The sequence below is a fragment of the Anabrus simplex genome, chromosome 2, assembly GCF_040414725.1.
Source record: "Anabrus simplex isolate iqAnaSimp1 chromosome 2, ASM4041472v1, whole genome shotgun sequence".
Taxonomy (NCBI): Eukaryota; Metazoa; Arthropoda; class Insecta; order Orthoptera; family Tettigoniidae; genus Anabrus; species Anabrus simplex.
Window position 1 is genome coordinate 159,163,371 of NC_090266.1, and position 22,646 is coordinate 159,186,016.

Sequence of the window (22,646 nt, forward strand, 5' to 3'; positions counted from 1 at the left end):
ATTAGGTGGAAATGTCAGAAAAAACTGTAATTGTGAGTATGGGATGTGTCATTTATTGCAGAGAATGAAGCCCACATGGCGTATTTTCTCTGGTTTTCATCATTGATACTATGAAACAAATGTACTATGTGCATTGATCAGCACTGATGTATAAGATTTGGCTCATATAGTTCAAAAACATAAAAATAAATATAGGTGGTAGCAAACTTCAGCTTCTTTCAAATAGTTTCAGAGCTGCGTTGACTCAACAGTAGTGTGCACATAATGGTGGCCACGCGCAAACGTAGACTGAACAACAGTCATATATACCAAGAGACCAGACCTAAAAGATCACACATAATATTTATGTACTAATTATTACATAGATGTATCTCTTATACAAATAAGTCTGAAAAGCCTAAAATCCAAATACTGGTAAAATCAATATCAGTCATATTTTATTAGTTAAGGTTATACGTTGAACTTTTTAACAAAATGAAAAATCTACTCATTTCAATCTCCGATTTCCATGGTAAGGGATCTGTTAATTGTATTACATTTTTTTTTAGATATGAAGTAGAAAGTATGAACTCGAATATAGTGAAATAAAAAATGTCCTAATTTCAAAACTCGTATTTAATTTAAAATTCCAAAATTACTGAAAAGTAGCCAGTCTGGAAGATTAAATTATATGAAAGTGAGCAAGACCTCAATGTGTTCACTACATAATTTTACAATTTACAGTATATGCAATTTACACTTGCTGAAGAAAACATATATATTTGATTGCACCTAAAAATGGCTAAAGAGATGTTGCAATCAAAAAATATTGTAAGATGCAGTTTTTGCTTTCTTGAAATTATTAAATTTTTGGAAACTGAAAGCTATAGAAATATATACACCAGTTCAGGCAGTCAAAAGTATCTTCCACAGCAATATCATCACAGGTTTAAAATCAGCCGGTGACTTGTAGAGATAGCACTGTTGTGTCTCCTGTTGTTTCATACAAAGAATTGTTTCTTCTTTACAAGAATTTGTTGTGAGAAATGATTCACTATGGAAAAGTTGGTCATATAAGTAGTTGTTCGTTACAGTTTCAGAGAAAAGGTCCAAATAAGTTTTCTATGTTTATTTCTGATGTTTTCTTTACTGAAAAAATACTATAGATTTTTAAAACATATTTCAATAAAATATTAAAAATTGAAAATTTTAATCCTGCAAAGATCCTTTCAACACTACAAAGTCCTGTAAAAAATATCTAAAATGGAACTTAACAAACAAACAAATCACATGGTGCTACAGCCTGACAGATCTTTGCCTATCAAGTGACTGCTGCTCAGCCTGAAGGCCTGCAGATTGAGGTGATGCTTGGCCAGTGCAGAAAATCCTCTCAGCTGTTATTCTTGGCTTTCTACACCGGGACCCCTTTATTACCATTGGATAACTCCTCAATTGTTTGCACGTAGGCTGACTGGACATGAACCAGCAATCAGATCCAGGTAAAAACCCTGAATTTGCTGGGGAATCAAAACCAGGCCTCCGAGTAAGAGGCAGCCTCACTACCCCTAGACTGCAGGGCTGTTTAAATGTAACCTCAGATGACCTAAAAACCTGGGCCATATTTGTGAATTCTTAAATAATATCGCCTGCAGATAACCTTTTCTTGGATAACAACTCTCCTCTTATATCACTGACAGTAATAGCGGTCTTGAGAAACCTCTCTTCATATAGCACTAACAATGAAAATTCGTACAGTATGTAACATGCTTTTTTTTTCCTGCAATTTAAAATATCTCCATCCCCACCACTTACTACTATTGTCAAAAGTTTATGTAAACTGGGACCAAAATAGTGTTCAATCCTTGGACGATACACAGTTATTTAAATATACAAAACAAAAATGGTAAATGTGGTTCAGCATTCCATCCTATAGTTTTTAGACCCACCATTATGACATAATTCATTATAATTATAGTCCCTACACACTGGATTAATATTAAAGGAAATACCGTATTTACGCGAATAACCCCCGCATATGTATTAAAAAATCTGAGGCCCGAAATTGCTGTGCGGATTTTATTTGCGTCAATGTTCGCAACAAGCTCCTGGTTCACGTAGTTTTCGATGTTGGGTGTAACCGCAGGTGGAAGAAAACTGCCCCTATATGTCACATTTAAACGGAAAACAATTCAGACTTTTAATACAAAACTGCCTTTACATTTTTAAGAAGTAGTATTTTACAGAGTAATTTAAATTCTAATTTTCTCGCCGTCACGATAGAACGCGTCTTCTGGAATGTGCAGGGGTAGCTTTCCGCACCTTCACTCGCTTCAGTGTGTCTACAATGTGTTTCATATTTGCTAAGTTTGAGTGAAATAGTAATTTGGTAATTAGGAGAGGATTCTACTGATGCCAGAGAGAAAGAACATGGTTTCTATTCAGCGTTTTAAGGAACGTCACATCATCACTCAACGGGCAGTATGCGGAGAAGCAGAATTCGCGAACACTGGCGATGCCGACAGTTGGCAAAAAAGCGTGGCTCATAATACAATTCGTACTCACCGAACAATGTTGTCAATGCTGATGAAACTGCATTTTTTAAATGCCGAGATCAACAGACTTATGGTTTTAAAGGAGATGGGGTCAATATACTGTGTTGCAATGCAGACGGAAGTGAAAGACATCCTCCCCTTGTAATAGGAATGGTCAATAAGCCACGATGTTTCAGTGCAAGTACAGGGCATCTAAAACTTCAAACATTGGAGGAATCCAAAAAGTATGGCGCTTGCACAGGGAAGCCAGCATAATTTGCCCTCGTCTTTGAATATTGTTTTTATTTTTTCGTTGCATGAGATTATGTTTGCCAGTGATTTTTCCAAATGCTTTATTTGAAGAACATATTATTGGTACACTTTATCTTGGTGCATTTGTGTGCGGGGGTGAGGAGTAAGGAGGGAGCTGTCCCGGAGCCGACAGTGCTGCCAACTGAATGAAAATGAAATCTGAATTGAATCGAGAATATGATCGATCGATATGAAGTTTCTAAACCGTTATTATCTTAAGCCAACAACTATGTCACATACACATTATATAACATTTCTCGTTGCGAATCTTGTTCCTAGCATGAATTCTATAGTTTGGCTTTGCTGTGTAAACAACAACGGTACTAGTACGTAAAGTGTATGCCAGATGTCCCACAACGATGTTTAAGAGATTCATAGTTTGTGTTTCAAAGGTTGCCAGTACGAATCTCGAAGATTGCCGAGGTCGACCAATTCAGCACTAGGGTGTAAATGCACCAAGATAAAGTGTGCCAATAATAATTTCACCTTGTTGGTTACATTTTGGAAATAGTCCTTTTCCATGGCATTTGAAAGGTTTCTTTCTTTTTTTTTTGCTAGTTGTTTTACGTCGCACCAACACAGATAGGTCTTACGGCGACATTCGGATAGGAAAGGGCTAGGAGTGGGAAGGAAGTGGCCATGGCCTTAATTAAGGTACAGCCCCAGCATTTGCGTGGTGTGAAAATGGGAAACCACGGAAAACCATTTTCAGGGTTGCCGACAGTGGGGTTCGAACCTACTATCTCCCGAATACTGGATACTGGCCGTAATTAAGCGACTGCAGCTATCGAGCTCGGTTTTTGAAAGGTTTAAACTGTGAATCAATATTAATTACTTGCAGTAACGGGTCTTAGAATATTTTGTGATGCGGCAAGGGTTGGCATTTCTGAATTACAAATTGGCGGTTAATTCAAAATCATGTAATTCAAAGTCACATTTTTGCGTCCCTACGACTTCGAATTAACGAGGTTTTACTGTATTGCAAAACTAACAAACGAGTTCGCAGGTGTGTCTGTTGAAAGTGTTTACATTGCACGTAAAGAATTATCCAGCACTGGTCGTGTTAATATCTGAGTAAAAAGAGACCGCATGTGAGATGTGTTTTAGACGTGGAGTGTGATGAATTTGTAAGTAATTTGGGAGAGGATTCTAGTGATGCCAGAAAGAAAGAATCTTCCGATCTACAGCAAATCAAGCCTATTAAAAGTTCAGATTAATGAAATATCTGTCACTTAAGAAGGCCTACTTGCTAATTTTCATGGCAAATATATTTTATAGCAGGTATAATGCATTTTTATCATCTCAGATATGTTCAAGCAAAGTAGCTATATCCGTCATGTTCATATTTGCGTAAATACGACGTGGAGCTCGAGTAGTGATATGAAATGTTTGTTTATGCCTATGTTACTCTTTTGATGGAAGGACTTTTAGTTCATTTCATTTTTAAAAAAGGGTTCTTCCTAAAATTAGGGTGCGGAGATTATTTGGCGGAGGGGATTATTTGCATAAATACGGTATGTGTTTCAAATCCTTGTCCAGTTTCTCCATGGGGTCAGATGTGAAGGGAAATGAATCTTTATAGTGAATTTTTATGGCTGGATTCCCCTCCTGAAGTCAGCCTTATTAGAGGAGTTAATGAGATGAAATGAATAACGTGATGTATGTTGGTAGGATGGGAGAGGGTGAAATCCAGTGCTGGCACATAGCCTACTCCTATCAAATAGCACCAAGTGGTCTGCTCAAAACTTAACTTTCCCATCCGACAGATGAATCACCATCAACAGTCATATGCCCACACTCCGTATGAATACTGCGGAGAGGTTTAGAATTTAATCCAGGCTTTTGGCAAGCAATTTAATGAATAGAAATTGTACACCACATCTCCTGTCCTGCCGGCCAACATTCTGATGATGGAATTTTTTCGACCAGCGGGACTCAAACCAGGTAACCACGGTGTCAGACCATAGAGACTTGGTGCCTTAACGATTATGGGCACCAGGCGGGCTGTTAACATTAAAAACGGACATAAAATGTAAAAAATTAGTCTTGCTACCCATATCTATATAATGGCATACAGGCTCCACAAAAAGGCCCATGGGCGACCTGCACTTGTGAGGATGGAGACTCTACCTAGGATGAAATCTAATGTTGAAGACGACACAAATACCCAGTCCTCGAGCCAGAGGAATTAACCAATGACGGTTAAAATACCCAGCACAGCCGGGAGTTGAACCTGGAACATCTTGGATGAAAGGCCAGCATGTTAGCCAGTTAACCGCAGAACCTGACTGCTACCTATGGCTATATCCATTTTTATTTTTGGAAAAATGAGAATAAAGTAGAGAGGACCGGTTTTTGCCCTCCCTGGCTGCATCTAGATAAGGGATGGTATTGATGATGATGATGATGATGATGATGATGATGATGATGATGATGATGATGATGGAACTGATTTTACTACTGGACCACTCTGAAGAAATTTTCACTTCCATCTGTTTTTCTCTTCCTAAACTTGTAAAGTCTTGGCACACCTTGCAACCTAGCATTATATTTTTCGCATAAAGACACTCATTTCTCTGGAAGAAGTCATTTTTTGAGTTAATGTTAAATATTCGGGCCCATCATGGTCATAATGATTTCCCTCTTGAACTGCAGTAAATGTGTCTTTTTTTTTTTTTTTTTTTGCAAGCTGCTCTACATCGTACCGACACAGATAGGTCTTATGGCGATGATGGGATAGGAAAGGGCTAAGAGTGGAAAGGAAGCGTCCGTGGCCTTAATTAAGGTACAGCCCCAGCATTTGCCTGGTGTGAAAATGGGAAACCAGGGAAAACCATCTTCAGGGCTGCCGACAGTGGGGTTCGAACCCACTATCTCCCGAATACTGGATACTGGTAGCACTTAAGCGACTGCAGCTATCGAGCTCGGTCAGTAAATCTGTTGGGACTTGGAACATTTTCTTCATAGTCACTGAATTTCCTGTTATGTATGTTGAGGAGATACTTCAAAAGAATCGTCATGCTTTCTGTTTAGTTATTTTATTCATTTCACTTCTCTAACTTGTGAACCACGTGCACCTGTTGCTCCGAATAAATAACTATGAACTCTCTTGCCTCGGCTGCACAAAACAAGTGTTTTACGCTTATTTAAAAACAAAGAAATCAGTTAAAACAAAAAACCCTGCATGTTGGTATTAACGGTACTAATTGCAATACGGATACCATTAGATTGTCCTTTATAAGAACAGTTTCTTTGCTTCAGATTGAAAATAACAACACCCTACTCTATTGTATTCCAGTAGCCACAAATGTGGAAGGACAAGAATGAACAAGACTAAGATTATCTCTTTCTTTTTCTCTAACTCCGAACTGACGATACAAAATGGTTAATAGGACAATAATGATAAGTCTAGAATGGCAGTTTACAGAAGCTTTAATCATGTGCTATTTTTTTTTTTTTTTGCTAGGGGTTTTACGTCGCACCGACACAGATAGGTCTTATGGCGACGATGGGATAGGAATGGCCTAGGAGTTGGAAGGAAGCGGCCGTGGCCTTAATTAAGGTACAGCCCCAGCATTTGCCTGGTGTGAAAATGGGAAACCACGGAAAACCATCTTCAGGGCTGCCGATAGTGGGATTCGAACCTACTATCTCCCAGATGCAAGCTCACAGCCGCGCGCCTCTACGCGCATGGCCAACTCGCCCGGTCTTTAATCATGTGCTCGTACGCATTATATGAATAGAAATGTAATCAAAGCGGACAAACAAGCTTAATACTAAGCCATAAGTGAGAACATCATAGGAAATGTGATAAGATTAGTCCAAATAATATCCAATTCATTTTTTATTTCGAGCAAAAAGTGCTGGTATTGAGTACTGTTGCTTACCGCCACAAAAAATCACTGGATAGTACTATATATCAGTGTACATTTCTTTGTTAGATTTCATGTTATCTGAACTGACTGAAAGGTTCATATTACATAAAAGCACAGTTCAGATCCTTCAGTATTGGTCCCAATATTTTGTGTAGGGCATTCATGGGAGAAGATTTCAGAAGCAGTGATATTTTATAAGAGTGATTTACTAAGTTCAGTTTCTGTAAATAAAGCTAAGTTTGAAATCTGGAAAACAGAATGTGAATTTGTTACATTCGCAAGCTTCCCTTCAACTATTATTGAGAGTAATAATTACTACACTGAAAAATCACTGATCTTGTGTCCTCCTTGTCAGTATTAATAAAATAATATTGAATTCATACTAATCAATCTGTCATACATGTTTTGAGAGCCACATTCATTCTCTTCATAGGTGACCAAAAGTTCACCAAATAATTTGCAGACTTGATTCAGTTACATACGAACAATATACTATGAAACAAGTTATAAATAAAGTACAAGAATTGTCAATCCATTGAATCTGCACATTGCCAGGACTTGTCAGTTTCATAACAGCATAAATTGAACACTTGTATATGTAGATGGAACTAAAAATTGAAATCACGAAATCACTTTTATTTCCAAGGAAACATTTGAAGTACTGATATTAAAAATATTGCTAAAAATATGCCCAGTTAATACTGTATATATGCCTATGCAGTCAAGGATATTGCTGTTCAAGTATTTTATATAAATCAGCACATTTTGGGATTGCAGGAATATGTCCTTGAATAGTGTGTTGCATTGCAGATCTATCAGATAAATCTGGAAGCAATGGAAACATTCTCAACCAAAAGCAAGAAAGTTGTGATAAATGAATAAGAATCATTCTTGTGCCCTTCCAAGTGTTGAAACCTCTTCGAAAACAGGCTGACTGAAAGTCTGGTAAGGCAACTGTGCTGCTGTCCTGCGGTCCTGCGGCCAGCCTGCTAACTTTTCACTCTACTTTGCCCCTCAACACCTAGCCACCACTGCACTTCGTGCGCAAGGCAGGAGTGTGCCGAAGTGCTGTTTGGCCAGCCTTGCTCTACATCGTACAGTGACATTATGCTAATACTTAGCCCTTATTTCAGTCTGTTACTAATGTCAAAAATAGACATTATCTTATTGTGGTAGCAAATTCCTAACCTCCATTATACCTGCCTTCTGTCCTCTCATTGTATGTAGAAATTAGCCCAGTTAGAAGAGTGTTTTGATTCTGTTTTGTTGCTTTGTACTTGGAATAATTAGAAATTTATTTTGAGATAATTTTAAAATCACCACACTTTGTCTATTTCAGTTGTTGTAGATGATATTGTTGATGTACGAAAAGGCTGGAAGACAGACATTTTCAATAAGATTGAAAGAAGGGTTGAAAAGAGGCGGATTAAGTTTCCTACACGGCCTCCTGCTGTCATTGAGGATTGTTGTTTCTCTGTGATTTATGGGATGAAAAAGCAAAGTTTAGATTTGGTGGCACCAAATCCAAAGATGGCTGATATGTGGGTGCATGGCTTACGTCACCTTGTAACAGTCCTTAAGAGTCTTCAACAGGAGGAACGGTTTAAAAGGTTTGTTTTCTTTTGATTTGATTTGTTTTCTCTTAAAATTGGGAGAGTTAGTAATTTTATTTTTTCATTATAAAGTCAACTTAAAATTATCCATTGTATATGTTATGCAGCATTACGAGGAACCTCTCCCACTCTGAGGTCTGGAAAGCATAATATTGTTGATAATGTTGAAGGTACCATGCAATATTAGCTGCTAATGGCAAGCCTTATCCACAGGAGAATGATGGAAAGCTAAGCTTTGGGTGGGGCAAAACAGGAACTGCCTCTGCGTAGGAAGATTTGTGGGAGATGTGAATTACATTACACTAATAGGTCATACGAGGTCATGTCCGACTCCTTGGCTGAACTGTCAGTGTAGTTGCCTTTAGTCTAGAGGTCTCCGGGTTTGATTCCCAGTCAAGTTGGAAATTTTTACCATAAATGGTTAATTCCCCTGGTTTGGGGACTGAGTGTTTGCACTTTCCCCAATATCCCTACAACTCTCTCACCACAGACAACACTATCCCCCACCACAATAACACACAGTTTCCTGAACACGGCAGATGCCACCCGCCCTTATTGGAGGGTCTGCCTTACAAGGGCTGCACCAGGCTATCAATAGCCACACAAAATTTAAAAAATCAGAGGTCATAGAATGATAAGACTTTTAACTTGTACAAATAATAATAATAATAATAATAATAATAATAATAATAATAATAATAATAATAATAATAATAATAATAATAATAATAATAATAATAATAATAATAATAATAATAATAATAATAATAATAATAATAATAATAATAATAATAATAATAATAATAATAATAATAATAATAATAATAATAATAATAATAATAATAATAATAATAATAATAATAATAATAATAATAATAATAATAATAATAATAATAATAATAATAATAATAATAATAATAATAATAATAATAATAATAATAATAATAATAATAATAATAATAATAATAATAATAATAATAATAATAATAATAATAATAATAATAATAATAATAATAATAATAATAATAATAATAATAATAATAATAATAATAATAATAATAATAATAATAATAATAATAATAATAATAATAATAATAATAATAATAATAATAATAATAATAATAATAATAATAATAATAATAATAATAATAATAATAATAATAATAATAATAATAATAATAATAATAATAATAATAATAATAATAATAATAATAATAATAATAATAATAATAATATGGCCTCAGCTAACTTGTAAAGTGAAGGCATTTTAATTTGACTGCTTGTGAATTTTGGTGTTCCATTTTACTCTAGGCCTATTTTATACCAGAGTAAACTGAATCTCTCTTGAACGGCATCTATGGCCGAGTTTTTTATTAATTTTGTCGGATAAACATTAAATGTGTCACCAGAGATCTTTTACATGGAGTGTCAAATGGACTTCTTTCTGCCCGTCAAAAATCAGACTACCTCTGCAGTGTTTGAACCTGCTATCTTGGGATACGGAGGCCGACACACTACCACTGATCCACAGAGGGAGCCTTTTAACACCCTCCATCAGCTGTATCTAAATAAATAAATAAATAAATAAATAAATAGTGAATGAGGAACAAATCCCTGTGATTAAGCACAAAGCTTCACTCACTCTGAATTGAAAGTGATCTAAACACTGCTGAAAAACACAACTTGAATAACTACGCTTTACAAATATGGTGATCCAGAATACTTTACCACATCAAAGAAATTCACTTTTAATTTAGATAGAGTGAACTTTTGTAAATAGTGTAGGGAATCGTTCTTCATTTGCTGCTGATGATACAAGTTAAAAATATTTAATATTTAATATTTTTTGTGACCTCTGACAATGACCTATTTCTGAAATGTAACTCATATCGAACAAGTGGCTGTGCAGTTTGGGTCGCATTGCTACCAGCTTGCATTCGGGTGATAGTGGGTTCAAACCCCACTGTCGGCAGCCCTGAAGATGGTTTTCTGTGATTTCCCATGGTCGATTCTTTCCCACTCCTAGCCCTTTCCTATCCCATCGTCACCATAAGACCTATCTCTGTCAATGCAATGTAAAGCGGATTGTAGTAGGCTGTAACAAAATAAATAGGTAGTTTCTTATTGCCCTATCTATCTGTCAATTGTTGTACTGTGGACTAGCTTTTCTATTAGTAGTTAAAATATTGTGCATACATACACTGACTGACAGAGCAAATGCAACACCAAGAAGGAGTGGTCAGAACTTTATGCCAATTGCAGGGTAGACTGACGTCACTGAGGTATGCTCATGATGTGAAATGCGCCGCTGTGCTGCGCACGTAGCGAACGATAAATGGGACACGGCGTTGGCGAATGGCCCACTTCGTACCGTGATTTCTCAGCTGACAGTCATTGTAGAACGTGTTGTCGTATGCCACAGGACACGTGTATAGCTAAGAATGCCAGGCCACCGTCAACGGAGGCATTTCCAGCAGACAGACGACTTTACGAGGGGTATGGTGATCGGGCTGAGAAGGGCAGGTTGGTCGCTTCGTCAATTCGCAGCCGATACCCATAGGGATGTGTCCACGGTGCAGCGCCTGTGGCGAAGATGGTTGGCGCAGGGACATGTGGCACGTGCGAGGGGTCCAGGCGCAGCCCGAGTGACGTCAGCACGCGAGGATCGGCGCATCCACCGCCAAGCGGTGGCAGCCCCGCACGTCACGTCAACCGCCATTCTTCAGCATGTGCAAGACACCTTGGCTGTTCCAATATCGACCAGAACAATTTCCCGTCGATTGGTTGAAGGAGGCCTGCACTCCCGGCGTCCGCTCAGAAGACTACCATTGACTCCACAGCATAGACGTGCACGCCTGGCATGGTGCCGGGCTAGAGCGACTTGGATGAGGGAATGGCGGAACCTCGTGTTCTCCGATGAGTCACGCTTCTGTTCTGTCAGTGATAGTCACTGCAGACGAGTGTGGCGTCGGCGTGGAGAAAGGTCAAATCCGGCAGTAACTGTGGAGCGCCCTACCGCTAGACAACGCGGCATCATCGTTTGGGGCGCTATTGCGTATGATTCCACGTCACCTCTAGTGCGTATTCAAGGCACGTTAAATGGCCACCGCTACGTGCAGCATGTGCTGCGGCCGGTGGCACTCCCGTACCTTCAGGGGCTGCCCAATGCTCTGTTTCAGCAGGATAATGCCCGCCCACACACTGCTCGCATCTCCCAACAGGCTCTACGAGGTGTACAGATGCTTCCGTGGCCAGCGTACTCTCCGGATCTCTCACCAATCGAACACGTGTGGGATCTCATTGGACGCCGTTTGCAAACTCTGCCCCAGCCTCGTACGGACGACCAACTGTGGCAAATGGTTGACAGAGAATGGAGAACCATCCCTCAGGACACCATCCGCACTCTTATTGACTCTGTACCTCGACGTGTTTCTGCGTGCATCGCCGCTCGCGGTGGTCCTACATCCTACTGAGTCGATGCCGTGCGCATTGTGTAACCTGCATATCGGTTTGAAATAAACATCAATTATTCGTCCGTGCCGTCTCTGTTTTTTCCCCAACTTTCATCCCTTTCGAACCACTCCTTCTTGGTGTTGCATTTGCTCTGTCAGTCAGTGTATTAGACATTGTATGGCCCTTTCAGCAATATCGCCAAAATCATAATTTCCCGCCCTTGAAGTGGGATAGTTTCCACATGAGACTGTAATATTTGTACTGTACTCCATCAGGGAATCTTTTTGGTATGCCTACTGCTCACTACACTTGTTTCTCATTAAAACAGATGTATTTATATTCAGATATTGATATTCCCTGTGCTTTCCTGTCAATCTGAGCTTTGCTTAGTCAGACTGGTAAATGAGAAATTAAATGTCAGTTTCTGTGGTTAGCGGAGCTGGATTTAGAATTTAGAAGCCCCTGGGGCTGAAACCCACCTCCAGCTATTCTGGCAGATTCGTGTTGTATAAAAATCCCATTAATTTTTTAAACTCAAGGAATAGCTTAAATTTAATGGCTGTTAATTATCTCCAGTTGGTAACCAATAACTCACAATGTTAACAATTTAAGGTGGATTGTTTTGAAATGTCAGTGCTAAAATAAGGAGATGATAACAGAAGGAAAGAAAGAAAAAATGGGGTAACCTTAATTTTTTATTGTATTTCTTAAATTTTAGTATGGCCCGATTTTTTTTCATTCATAGAGCTGAGAGGAGATCCTATCTTGTGCTAACCTTTTCATATCTACATACCCCCCCGTGGATGGGGGATGCAGACGAAGAATACACCCACGATATCCCCTGCCTGTCGTAAGAGGCGACTAAAAGGGGTGACCAAGGGATGATCAAATTAGAACCATGAGACTACTTGTAATTAGTACCATTACGCAGGGAACACCATGGGTAACTTTTACTTGTGCGTAGTATCACTATGTTAGATACAAAATAGGTTTGTGATAAGTAGCGACAGTGTATGGCACAGGATGCATTTTACAGTATTTGTGATTCGTACCCCTATATGAGCAACACCATGGGATGAGCGACACCACGGTTCTGCCTTGCCTATGCTTAGTACCCACTATGTGAGGAACACCATGGGATAGTGCGAGTCCCTGTGGTTAGTCCACTTATGCGAGGAATACCATAGGTTTGCGTTGCCTGTGAATAGCGCCGCAGTGTGTGAAACACCAAAGGTCCGTGTTATATACGCGAATTTCATTACCTGTGAGTAGTACCATAATGTGTGGAATACCGCGCGTCTACGCTACTTTTGATTAGTACCGCAACATGACAAATAGCATGGTTCTATTTTCCTAGCGATAAGTACCATTATGAGGGGCCGATGACCTGGATTTTGGACCCATTTCGACTACAAGCATTATCGATTCGGTATTGTGCTTTAGAAGCAGTCCCTTGGACAGTAATACTATTGTTTAACGCTAGTTTCTGGGAATGTGGGGCATTGCGGGTCGGATCCACCGATTGTTTTAATTCCATATCCATCCATTCATTCTTCGTCCTCACGTTTTCAAATTCTGGTCAGTGGAGGATTATGGATTTTTAAATTGTCATAACATTTCACCTCATTTCTTACCATTAGGGGCCGATGATCTAGATGATAGGCCCTTTTAAACAACAAGCATCATTATTATTATCATCATCATCATCATCATTTCTACATAGCTGCTGCATCCTACATCTGCTCTAATCTGCTTGTCATATTCATACCTTGGTCTACTCCTACTGTTCTTACCACCTACACTTCCCTCAAAAACCAGCTGCACAAGTCCTGGATGTCTTAAGATGTGTCCCATCATTCTATCTTTTCTTCTGGTCAAATTTAGCCAAATCGATCTCCTCTCACCAATTGGATTCAGTATCTTTTCATTAGTGATTTGATCTATCCATCTCACCTTCAGCATTCTTCTGTAACACCACATTTCAAAAGCTTCTATCCTCTTTCTTTCTGAGCTATTTATCGTCCATGTCTCACTTCCATACAATGCCACGCTTCAGACGAAAGTCTTCAAAAACATCTTTCTAATTCCTCTATTAATGTTCGAAGTGAGCAAATTTCTTTTTTAAGAAAGGCCTTCTTTGCTTGCACTAGTCTGGATTTTATGTCATCCTTACTTGTGCCATCATTAATTATTTTACTCCCCAAGTAAAAATTCATCTACTTCCTTTAAGACTTAATTTCCTAATCTAATATTTCCTGCATCACATAACTTCATTCAACTGCACTCCATTGCTTTTGTTTTGGACTTATTTATTTTCATCTTGTACTCCTTACCCAGGACTCTGTCCAAACCATTCAGCAATTTCTCCAGATCTTCTGCAGTCTCAGATAAAATAACAATATCATCATCTAATCTCAGGGTTTTAATTTCCTCTCCTTGGATTGTGATTTCCTTCCCAAATTCCTCTCTGATTTCCTTTAGTGCCTGTTCTATTTAAACATCGAAAAAGAGGGGGGGACAAACTGCAAACTTGCCTCACTCCTTTCTGGATTGCTGCTTCTTTTTAAAAGCCTGTGATTCTTACCACTGCAGACTGACTTTTATACAGACTGTAGATGATTCTTCATTCTCTGATCCCAATCACCTTCAGAATCTCAAATAGCTTTGTCCAATCATCATTATCAAATGCCTTTTCAAATTCTACGAACGCCATGTATGTAGGCTTGTCCTCCTTAATTCGATCCTCTAGGATCAGACATAAAGTCAGGATTGCTTCATGTGTTCCTACATTTCTTCTGAAGCCAAATTGATCTTCTCCCAACTCAGTTTCAACTTGTCTGTACATTCTTCTGTAAATAATACGTGGTAAAATTTTGCAGGGGTGAGATACTAAACTAATGGTGTGGTAGTTTTCACACTTGTCAGCATCGTCTTTCTTGGGAATAGGTATAACATCATTCTGCTGAAAATCAAGATGGCACTTCTCCTGTCTCTCCTGTCTTACACACTAAATAGAATAACCTTGCCACGCTGGTTTCTCCTAAAGCAGTCAGTAATTCAGAGGGAATGTCATCAATTCCAGGTACCTTGTTCTTATTTAGGTCTCTCAAAGCTCTGTCAAATTCTGACCTCGAAATTGGGTCTCCCATTTCATCAGCGTCAACAGCCTCTTCTTGTTCCAGAACCACACCATCTACATCTTTACCTTGATACAGCTGTTGGATATGTTCATGCCATCTTTCTGCCTTGTCTTCTTTCCGTAGAAGTGGTTTTCCATCTGAGCTCTTAATATTCATACACCTAGTTTTACTTTCTCCAAAGGTTTCATTGATTTTCCTGTATGCAGAATCTACCTTTCCTAGGACCATACAACCTTCACTATCCTTGCACTTCTCCTTTAGCCATTCTTCCTTAGCTGTCCTGCACGTCCTGTCCACTTCATTCTTTAATCGCCTGTATTCCTTTCTGCCCTCTTAATTATTTTGCTTTCTTGTAATTTCTTCGTTCATCAATCAAGTCGAGTATCTCCTGACTTATCCATTGATTCTTGGTTGATCTTTCCTTTCTTCCTAATATTTCTTCAGCAGCTTTAGAGACCTCATTCTTTACGATTGTCCATTCTTCCTCTACTGTGTTTCCTTCAGCCTTTTCATTTAGTTTTCGTGCGACATGTTCCTCAAAATAGTCCTCACACTCTTTTCTTTCAACTTGTCTAGATCCCATCTTTTTGCATTCCTTCCTTTCTTCAATTTCTTCAACTTCAGGTGGCATTTCATGACCAGCAAGTTGTGGTCAAAGTCTACTTCTGCTCCTGGGAAAGTTTTTTTTTCTAATTGCTTAACGTCACACCGATACAGATAGGTCTAATGGCGACGATGGGATAAGGAAGGCCTAGGAGTGGGAAGGAAGTGACCGTGGCCTTAATTAAGGTACAGCCCCAGCATTTGCCTGGTCTGAAAATGGGAAACCACGGAAAACCATCGTCAGGTCTGCCAACAGTGGGATTCGAACCCACTATCTCCCGGATGCAAGCTCACAGCTGCACGACTCTACCCACATAGCCAACTCACCCGGTTGAGAAAGTTTTGCAATCCAACACCTGGTTTCTGAATCTTTGCCTAATCATGATGAAGTCTATTTGATACCGTACGTTCCAGTGTCTCATCCACGTATACAGCCATTGTTTGTGGTGTTTGAACCAAGTATTAGCAAGGACTAAATTATGATTGGTGCAGAATTGAACCAGCTGACTTCCTCTCTCATTCCTTTGTCCCAGTCCGAATTCTCATACTGTATTACCTCCTCTTCCTTGACCTACCTCTGCATTCCAGTCTCCCATCACAATTGGATTCTCGTCACCTTTTACATATTGTATTAAATCTTTTATTTCTTCATCTACTCTTTTGATTTCTTCAGCATAACTAGTATGCATATAGACCTGCACTATTGTGGTGGGCATTGGTTTGGTGTCTTGTCTTGACGACAATAATTCTTTCACTATGTTGGTCGTAGTAGTTTTCCTGCTGCCCCATTTTCTTATTCATTATCAAACCAACTCCTGCATTTCCCCTGTTTGATTTTGTGTTGATAATTCTGTAGTCACCTGACAAAAAATCCTGCTCTTCCTGCCAATGTACTTCACTTATACCACTACATCTAACTTTAGTCTGTCTATCTATCTCCCTTTTCAGATTCTCTAACCTACCACAATGATTCAAACTTTTTACATTCCATGCTCTGACTCGCAGACTGTCATTCTCCATCTTGCTGATGATTGCCCCCACCTGGAGATCCGAATGGGGGACTATTTTACCTCCGGAATATTTTACCCAGGAGGAAGCCGTCATCAGTACTTCATTCATACAGAGAGAGCTGCATGTCTTCAGGAGTTAGTTACGGCTGTAGTTTCCCGTTGCTTTAAGCCATGTAGAAGTATCAACACAGCTAAGCCAAATTGAGTATTATTACAAGGCCATATCAGTCAATCATCCAGACTGCCACTCTTGCAACTTCTGAAAGGCTGCTACTCCCCTTCCATGAACCATGCGTTAGAGTGGTTTCTCGACAGATACCCATCTGGTAGGGTTGAACCTGTGGCACAGCTATCTGCTTCATTGGGACATGCAAGCCTCCCCACCACGGCAAGATCCCATGGTTCACAGGTGAGGGACAGAGACTATGCCAGAGATGAAAACATGTAAAATTCTGGGATTGTGGTGCTGAGAAAGATGTGTGCGCATCTAAAGAATGTATGCTGGACTGAGTAGCTCAGACGGTAGAGAGCTGGCCTTCTGAGCCCATCTTGGCAGGTTTGATCCTGGCTCAGTCCATTGGTATTTGAAGGTGTTCAAATACGTCACCTCGTGTCGGTAGATTTACTGTACCTCAAGTAGCATGGGCATTAGCTGTGAGAGGCCAGCAAGGGAGACCCTGAAGGGTGCTCTCCCTCCGTGCTATTTATTTTTAAAGAAAATATCGCTGTCTCCATACTTATCAATCAGGGACACATATTGCACATTCTTTTATGCGTCTCTTAAATGTTATCCACCTAAGTGTAAACCACTCGTCACTATCTTAAGCCAGTAGAAAATTATTGGAGTTAAGAAACTTAGGTGGGCCGCTCTGTATAATGTTATTGACTTTTACGTCCCACTAACTACTTTCGTAGCTTTTGAAGACTCCAAAGATTTTCCTGTAGGAGTTCTTGCATGTAACATGGGGCTCTTATATTTGAGCACCTTCAAATACCACTGAACTGAGCCAGGATCAAACTCATCAGTCTGAAGTCGGAAGAGCAGTACTCTACAGTCTGAGCCACTTAGCTCAGCATAAATGTGCCATCTCCACATTGAAGAAAATGGCAGAGATATCTAGGTCCCTCTAACGTATCAACTATAAATTATTTTCTGGGATTACTTGATGTTCAGACCATATTGATGGTGTTCTGGCAAAAGGTCATAAACCACATTTTTTGAAAATTTGTTTTTTTTTATTACTTATTTCAGTCGATTTCCGTCTTATGCATGTACTGACAAAAGGTTGTATGCCACAAATAACCAAAAATTTATTTTATTAGGGTTTAAAATTGAGTTGTATCCAACGAGTGGTCAGGTCTGAAACAGGCAAAAGGTCGTAACCCATTACCTCATGGAATACACCTACTTGAGGAGGAACCTCACACCTAATTGTAACTGGCAAAATGTAACTGGCAAAATGTCATAACCCATTACCTCGTGGAATACGCCTACCTGAGAAGGGACATCATACGGACTTGCAACTGGCAAAAGGTTGTAACCCACGACAGTAGTTTGATAAGTAATTCTGCTATTTTGAGAATGGAAAAGAACAGAGTAAACGATGTAACAACACAGCAGAATTTTAATTTAACATAAATTTGTAAAAAAGACTAATTATAATATTTTTGAACTAATTGCTTAAAATAGTGTTATTAAGAAAATGTTACTGTGATTCAACATTGGCACTCTTATTCAATAATGACAACAGCAATAGTTCAGCACTTCAGTGTTGTTCTGTGTTATGGTAGCAAACTCACATAACTTTTTCATTCTTCTCCACTGGTGGTATTGAAGTATATGACAAGATTTATCTTCAAAGCATCAGGCGCAGAAGACCTCCGATTATCACTTAACACATTCTTATAAGAAGAGAAGCTCTGTTCTACGTCACAAGACGTTATTGGTGCATAATTAATATTACATCACTGCTGTTGAGTATGCACTCATCTTGAAATGTACTGGTACCTTCTCCTCTAAGAACATCATTTATCTTGCCACACACAGCGAAAACCGTCACTTCAATTAAGCATGTTTTGAAGTTTCCGTTTTACACTGATGCTAAGTGTTCCATATGATTGTTGTGCTGAAAGTTCAATATTTCTCACTATTTCAATACTTGAATGAATTTCTAAGCTAGTAGCCTCTAAACGAGTAGTTGCACTTGATATAATTCCAAAGTTCAGCTTAATATATGCCAGACTTTCTGACAAACTGTTGGAAAATAATTCCAGCACAATCTTGATAGAAGAGACAGAACATTCCACTTGTATTAACTACAGATGTGATACGGAAACGCAGTTTAGTGAATACTAGTTCTCATTCGGAAAGTTGACGATTTTTCACAGGTACATCTGTCGCCAAACTGCCGAAATGACATTTCTGTGAAAATAGCTCAAAATATGACCTTATGACAAAAAATAGCCGAAATATGCATTTCTGTGACAAATAAAAATCACTTAATTGTGACGATAATCACCTGATTTGTACCAAAATCCAATCGGGCAAGAAAATAGAGACAAAGAAAAAATATGACTTTTCCTAAACATTTGAGCCCTAGTTATTATTATTATTATTATTATTATTATTATTATTATTATTATTATTATTATTATTATTATTATTATTATTATTATTATTATTATTATTATTATTATTCAAGAATTTAGAATTCAAGATCTAGTGCACTTCTTTTCTTCAAATAAACATGTCGGTAAATTAATTCCAGAAGTGGTTAAGTTGATAAATATCACGTCAGTTATACCTGTTTCTGCATGTACATCTGAAAGTTCTGTTTCCACCCTGTGAAGGGGAAACTTACCTGTGCAGCACCATGATACTAGGACACTTGAATTACAATGCAGTCATGCATGTCCATAACTTTTTATTTTATTTTTACAATTGGCTTAACGTTGCACCAACACAGTTAGGTCTTATGGCGACGATGGGATAGGGAAGGCCTAGGAGTGGAAAGAAAGCGGCCGTGGCCTTAATTAAGGTACAGCCCCAGCATTTGCCTTGTGTGAAAATGGGAAACCACAGAAAACAATCTTCAAGGCTACCGACAGTGGGGCTCGAACCCACTATCTCTCTGATGCAAGCTCAAAGCCAACAGCTAACTCACCTGGTATGTCCATAATTAAGAAACAAAATGTAAATGGAACCTCAAAACTGCGGTTAACATTTTCATCAAACGATAGACTGTTTGTAGGAACACTTTCGTTATGGTTGAGAATTGGATATTCCACAAAGATTTTAAATTTTGTACCAAAGACTTAATGACTTCTAGTTTCTCATTCATTTTTAAACTAACAATAAGCATCAAATTTGAGGCAATTTACATTTTTTTTTTTTTAACTTAGTTTGGTAGTATTCTGAGTGAAAATTATACTATTACGTATTTTACCCTAAGATTTTAGAGAGGCAATTCATATTTCTTTAGCTTCCATCCTTTTACATAATTCACATATATATAACATTTCTTACTTCTTTAATACATTTACCTTGTATGTGAATTAACGTTTCTTAGTTCTCATTCATTATTGTTGAAAAAGAAGCACCTAACAAAACAATAGTTTGTTTTCTGTCAAGTATTGCTCATTCAAAAACACCTAAAACTGCATTTTCATGAGGGTTAAATTTTGAAATTTTCCAGGCCTTCCCCCCCTCCCCCCTTTTTTAAAATGTGAGTTAGAGCACCCCCACTGATTTTTAAATCCTGGTGCCCCTGATACAGGGTGTTTTGATGGTGATGATGATAATGATGAGGAGGAGGATACAAACTCCCAGGGATGCTGGAGAAGGGTACCCATATCCATTTGAGAAAACGAACCACGATATCTCGGCTGCACATTCTACGACGAAGCCGTTTTCCGTAGGTAGCAGGTTTGTCAACCCACTTCTAACATGCTGCTCATGACCTCCTTAATTGGATGTTCCCAGACAAGTAGATAAGAAAAGGAGGTCCTGCTGCATGGCTGGCTCATTTGCCTGATCTCACCCCACTTAACTTCTTTTGGGGTCATGTGAAAAGTGTTCTCTGTGAGACACATGTAGACACTGAAGAGGAGCTCCTAGCAAAAATTCTCTTTGCCTGTAACATCATTAAAACTATGCTGGAGTTTTTCAAGGAGATACACCAGAAGTAAAAGCGATGTCATCTCTACATTGAAGCTGGGGTATGCCATTTTAAACAAATGTTGTAAATATCTTCATAGGGTGTGTGTGTGGAGTGCAGGTAAATAAAGGTACTTTATTGCCACTCAAAGATTCTTAAGGTATTTTTATCCTGCCTTCATAGGTATCCTACAAAATATTTGGCTTTATCCTGGTGACTGAGGCATTTCCGGATGGGGGTTCTCTATCTCATATTGATACATGTGCCCTTCTACAGCATTCCAGAAAGTCTGTATCATCATAATGGGAACACCCTGTAGATATGATTATATGAAAACATTTTTTAAATATTTCTTTTTTTGTGGTGCAGGCCCATAGGCTGTAGTCTAGTCAGCCTACCACAAAATCTGGCCCCGGATAGCAGCAATGTCTAAAGTGGAAGTGGAATCCTTTCTGACCTTCTAATGCATGGATGGTTCAAAACAAGGATGCATGCAGATTCATTTAAATCACTGCTGTGACTAACTGAATTAACCTGTAACTAAATATGATATCTGAAACAGCCTAACTTGCATTATGTGGAAATATACTGAGGGAATTGTTGATAAATACAAAAGGGATCAGTTTGGTTCCTTGGTTGAACAATCAGTGTAAGACCTTCAGCTCAGTTATCCTGGGTTCATTCTCAAGCAGTTTAGCTGCATCTGTTAAATTCCTCTCGATTGCCAACTACAGGGTCTCTCTTATAAACACAGACCGTCCAGCGGCATTTCTACTCTGAGACCGAAGGAGCTGTATGGGAGGTGCACGCATAGTTCTTGACCTTGCAAGGAATGTGCACGTGTTCGACCTAGCATCTGTAGCCAGTCTGAATCTCAACTGTTAACATGCTGAGACCGTTATCATTGCAACACCATATTTTCATATGTAAAAGTTATTTTAAGTACGAGTCAGCTCAACAGGTACGCGATGCATTTGTTCAGCAATTTCCTGGTTAAGTGCCCCCTTCACGAGCACAGATTCATGTAATTTAAATTTGAAACTACTGGTTCAGTGCTCAAAAAAAAAAAAAAAAAAACTGTTCACACACAAGCAGTTTTTGGGGGCCGATCACCTTCGATGTTAGGCCCCTTAAAACAAGAAGCATCATCACCAAGCAACATCAAAAACAGTTTTAACAGAGGAAAAGCTAGATGATATTGGTGCGAATCTTGAATGGTCACTGAATAATTCACTCACAAAATTAGCACAGGTAGGTTTTTCAGTTCCTCCTGCACACAGAGCTACAAAGCTGTTACACATCAAACTGTACAGGTTTACACAGGCCCATTGTTTAAAACCTGCTGATACAGCCACAAGAATCGGACATTGTGAATGGTATCTTGCATCATTGAATGATTGTTTATTCGACCCACAGCTTGTGTTCTTTTCGGATGAGGCCTGGTTTCATCTTAATGGTCATTTGAACAGTCGTAACTCTTGCTATTGGTGTACAGAAAATCCGGAATTGAATTTTTTTATGATTATACAAATAAGAAGTGGACTTAAAACAATACACCCCTAAGGGGTTTTGACTGGGTGGGGGGGGGGGGGGGTGAGGAAAGATGTCGAAAATATGCATTTATATGAAAACGTTTGAATTATGAAATTAAAATTTCAAATGATATCCTATGTGTTAAACAACAGAAGTTTTGAAACAAATTTAACCCCTCAGAGAGTTAAATGGGCGTTAAGATCCAAAAACAAATATATTCCTTCCTTCAAAACGGTTTAACGTACAAAGACAAAATTCAAAATAGCAGTATATATTTTAAATCCTAGGTGTGAAGTAGGAGATATTCTTAAATGTTCCTACCCTAAAGTGTTAAATGAGGTCAGCTCCATAAACGAAGTTATTCATCCCTCCAAAATGGTTTGATGAACAAAGTTGTAATTTTACGAGGAGGGTCTTTTCTTTTATGTCCTAGGTGCAAA

At 38.6% G+C, this 22,646-nt stretch overlaps 1 protein-coding gene across 2 annotated transcripts in view; it reads left to right on the forward strand.

Annotated features, from left to right (window-relative positions):
* Positions 1-22,646, forward strand: part of LOC136863956 (1-phosphatidylinositol 4,5-bisphosphate phosphodiesterase delta-4) — a 330,114-nt gene that overhangs the window by 220,449 nt on the left and 87,019 nt on the right. For both annotated transcript variants that reach the window (XM_067140409.2, XM_067140410.2), the window contains exon 3: positions 8,037-8,307. In XM_067140409.2, coding sequence (XP_066996510.2) covers positions 8,037-8,307 — 271 coding nt within the window. The remainder of the gene's footprint in view (positions 1-8,036; positions 8,308-22,646) is intronic.